Source organism: Plectropomus leopardus, unplaced genomic scaffold, assembly GCF_008729295.1.
Source record: "Plectropomus leopardus isolate mb unplaced genomic scaffold, YSFRI_Pleo_2.0 unplaced_scaffold15495, whole genome shotgun sequence".
Taxonomy (NCBI): Eukaryota; Metazoa; Chordata; class Actinopteri; order Perciformes; family Serranidae; genus Plectropomus; species Plectropomus leopardus.
The window spans coordinates 1-3,078 of record NW_024616606.1 but is presented as its reverse complement, the minus strand read 5'-3'; the positions used below and the strand labels follow the sequence as shown (position 1 = coordinate 3,078).

The window sequence follows — 3,078 nt, the reverse complement described above, 5'->3', positions numbered from 1 at the left end:
TAACATTTTTACATGCTTCCTGAATCATCCGATGTATGGAAGACATTTCCCGGTGCCCTGGATATCTGATAAAGAGCAATAAGGAAGACACGACAGTTACTCATTAACTCCAACAGACTTTACACCCATCCGTCTGTAATGCAATAAGAAGCTGACGCATTCTGGTTTAAGTTTATCTATGCAAAGGTAAGATGAATTTACAGTATAGTTTCTATAACAAACATTTCTGTGTCACTGAGTGTCTGAATCTGTCTGTGTGCCAGCCTGCAGGGAGCTGGACGTGGTAAAATGAGTGACACTTCAGAGGATGATAATGAGATCTCCTTTCCAGTAAAGGTAAATACTGATTTTTAGAGTCAAAAATCTTATTCTGACTAAGGAAAAAATGTTAAACTTGTTATGTTATACTTGTGATTTATAATGTCAGCTGAACAACAGCATGTGTTTGGTTTCATTTCCCACAGATTTTTCTCTTCTGACAGCCTATATACTGTATATACAGCAAATACCTCGCAGTTAAGAACAGCGGCTTTTCTTGATATAACATGAACCTGCCATGTGATATTCGGCCTTGTTTAAATTTCCCGTTTTGCTTGGTGTGTATTTCTTTCTCTAACCTATAGTTCCTTGGCCGTGTTGAGGTGGTCCGCCCTGATGGACTGCAGGTCCTGTCTGAAGCAGCTCAGAGCCTGAAGGTCAGCAACTACCGCTCCCACACCAGTTTAGTTAGAGTTTCCTGCATAAATGTGTTTACAGCTACACATTTTAAATAAAACATTGGATGCTGGGATTCGTCTTCTGTTTTTGCAGGAAAGTTTATATTCACTACATGAAGGGACTGTTCACCCCAAAATCAAAAACACACATTTTTCCTCTTACTCTAGTGCTATTTATCAATCGGAGATATCGGTCACAGAGTTGACTGCCTTCTTTACAATATAGTGAAACTAGATGACACTCAGCTTGTGGGGCTCAACGAGCCTAAAAAATACATTTGACAAACTTGAATTTCTCAAGATAATCTACAGACATTTCTGTGAGAGGCTTCATGTAGGAACTATTTTCTTTAAACCAAACCACACCCTCCAACCGGATCAATGCGCAGAAGAAAGAGTGCATCTTTTGCCAGCTCACCTAGCACGACTGAGCTAGCTACTGTTACTCCTCAGCCATGGAGAACGCCATTAATGTTTACGTCATACGCTGTCGTGATGCACGCTTCCTTCTGTGCAATGATACGGTTGGTAGGTGTTGTTCGGTAGAAAGAAAATAGTTCCTACATGAAACTGCTAACAACAAGGTCTGCGGATTATCTTGAGTAATTGGGTCATGATTTCTGGAAAGAGACAATGCTGGTGTTTTTCAATCTCTGTTTTATTATTTTTTTTATGTTTTGAGCACCACAAGCTGAATGCCATCTAGTTCTATTATATTGGAAAGAAGGCCGACATCTCTATGGCTGATATCTCCTCCAACACTCGGCAACTCGCACCAAAACAATCTAGACTGATAAATAGCACAACAAGTAAGAGGGAAAATATGTATTTTTTTATTTTAAGACGAACTGTCCCTTTTAAGTCAATGTGTTGGCTTTTCATATATAGTTATTAACATGATGTAGACTAATCCTTCCCCTATCATCCCCAGACACCGGATAACTACTCCACAGAAAAGGCAGCAAAGAAGAGCAAAGTCCACTTCTTCCTGTCACTGAGTGGGATAGACATTTTGGAAAACAAAACTAAAGTGTGTGACAAAAGTGTACAGTGTATATCACTTAATAAGTTGCTTTCTTTGGCCTTGAATTATCACTTTTAAATCTTCTCAAATTTGTCTTTCCCACATTCAGTTTTTATTGTACTCCTGCCCTCTGTCCACTATCTCCTTCTGTGCCGTCCTGCCATCATCCCCCAAAGTCTTTGGGTTTGTGGCTAAACACCCTGCAGCGGACATGAACCACTGTTACCTGTTCCAGAGCAAGAAGTTTGTGAGTATTCAACAGCTATGCTTCCCCTACAGGGACAGTTTGATGGTTTATTGTTTTTATTTGAACTGGAAATCACTAATATTATTTTGGGTGTATGTCAGTCGCACGTGCTGGTCTCCGTTATCGGGGACACCTTCCGGGCTTCAAAAAAGGAGGAGAGCATCAGAGGAGGCCGAGACCTGATAGTTGAGGCCCTCAGACATAAGGTTAGTTGTAATATGCATTTTACACCACAGTCTGGGTTCCCTTTTTTTCTCCTCAGTTCACTTGTTTACTTTGTTTTGTCAAAGTGCAGAATTTATTTTAATTCTTTGCAAGAAGATTCTCAGTTTCATGTCTGTATAGAGAAAGAATTGATGCCAGCTCCCTATGAATTTCAATGTTTCTATTGTTCAGCTGAGCATTTTTAATCTTTTGTATTGTTCTGTTATCTTTTTTTTCAGAACAAAATGCTGCAAAGAGAGAATGCTGAGCTTAAAAGGATGCTTGCTGGACAGATAACTGAGTAATACCGCCAATTCTTGCAGTTGCACTTATACACACACATATATACAACAACACAGCATAAACTCTTGACGCTATTATATACTGTTTACCCAGGGTAAAACATGAAAAGGAAATTAAAAGTAAAGGAATGAACTCTGGATTTGAAAAAAAAATATATATTATTTATAATAACGCCTGATGTGTTATCGCCCCTTTTCTAATGCTCGATCAATTGTAGATGCGTTACCCGCTGACACCAGCAGAGGGCAGCAGTGAGCAACTAAGAACTAGGTGGGTGCGTTCAAATGCTCGGAAATATTATTTAGTACATCTTCTGCCTTCATGAAGAACCAAGCAAAGTATCCATAAGTACAACGTAAAATTAGATTTAACGGACGATTTCTGCTGTGTGACTTGTGATGGTTAGTACCAGCGACCACAACAGCTGGATAATAAATCAAACTTGCATGGCTTGTCCCCTGTATTTTATTGCTTGACTTTGTGCTTTATTGCTTTCTTGAAGCAATAACGCACCGAAAGCTAAATATACCACATGAATGCATCAACGACCGTTACTGAATTGTTAGATAATGACGAATCAAATA

The 3,078-nt window shown here is 39.2% G+C and overlaps 1 protein-coding gene across 1 annotated transcript; it reads left to right on the top strand.

Moving 5' to 3' along the window:
* Positions 1-288: 288 nt before the first annotated feature.
* On the top strand, positions 289-2,514 carry LOC121964398 (PTB domain-containing engulfment adapter protein 1-like). The gene is made up of 6 exons (XM_042514606.1): positions 289-336; positions 624-695; positions 1,648-1,746; positions 1,850-1,987; positions 2,089-2,193; positions 2,431-2,514. The coding sequence occupies exons 1-6, from the start codon at positions 289-291 to the stop codon at positions 2,494-2,496; spliced, it is 528 nt and encodes a 175-aa protein (XP_042370540.1). The 3' UTR covers positions 2,497-2,514.
* The last annotated feature ends 564 nt before the right edge of the window (positions 2,515-3,078 follow it).

Excerpts from the sequence above, each read along its gene's own strand:
- LOC121964398 (XM_042514606.1), top strand. The coding sequence starts at position 289 with ATGAGTGACACTTCAGAGGATGATAATGAGATCTCCTTTCCAGTAAAG. Across the intron at positions 1,747-1,849 it reads TTTTGGAAAACAAAACTAAA|TTTTTATTGTACTCCTGCCC; the intron begins GTGTGTGACAAA and ends TCCCACATTCAG. Across the intron at positions 2,194-2,430 it reads TTGAGGCCCTCAGACATAAG|AACAAAATGCTGCAAAGAGA; the intron begins GTTAGTTGTAAT and ends CTTTTTTTTCAG.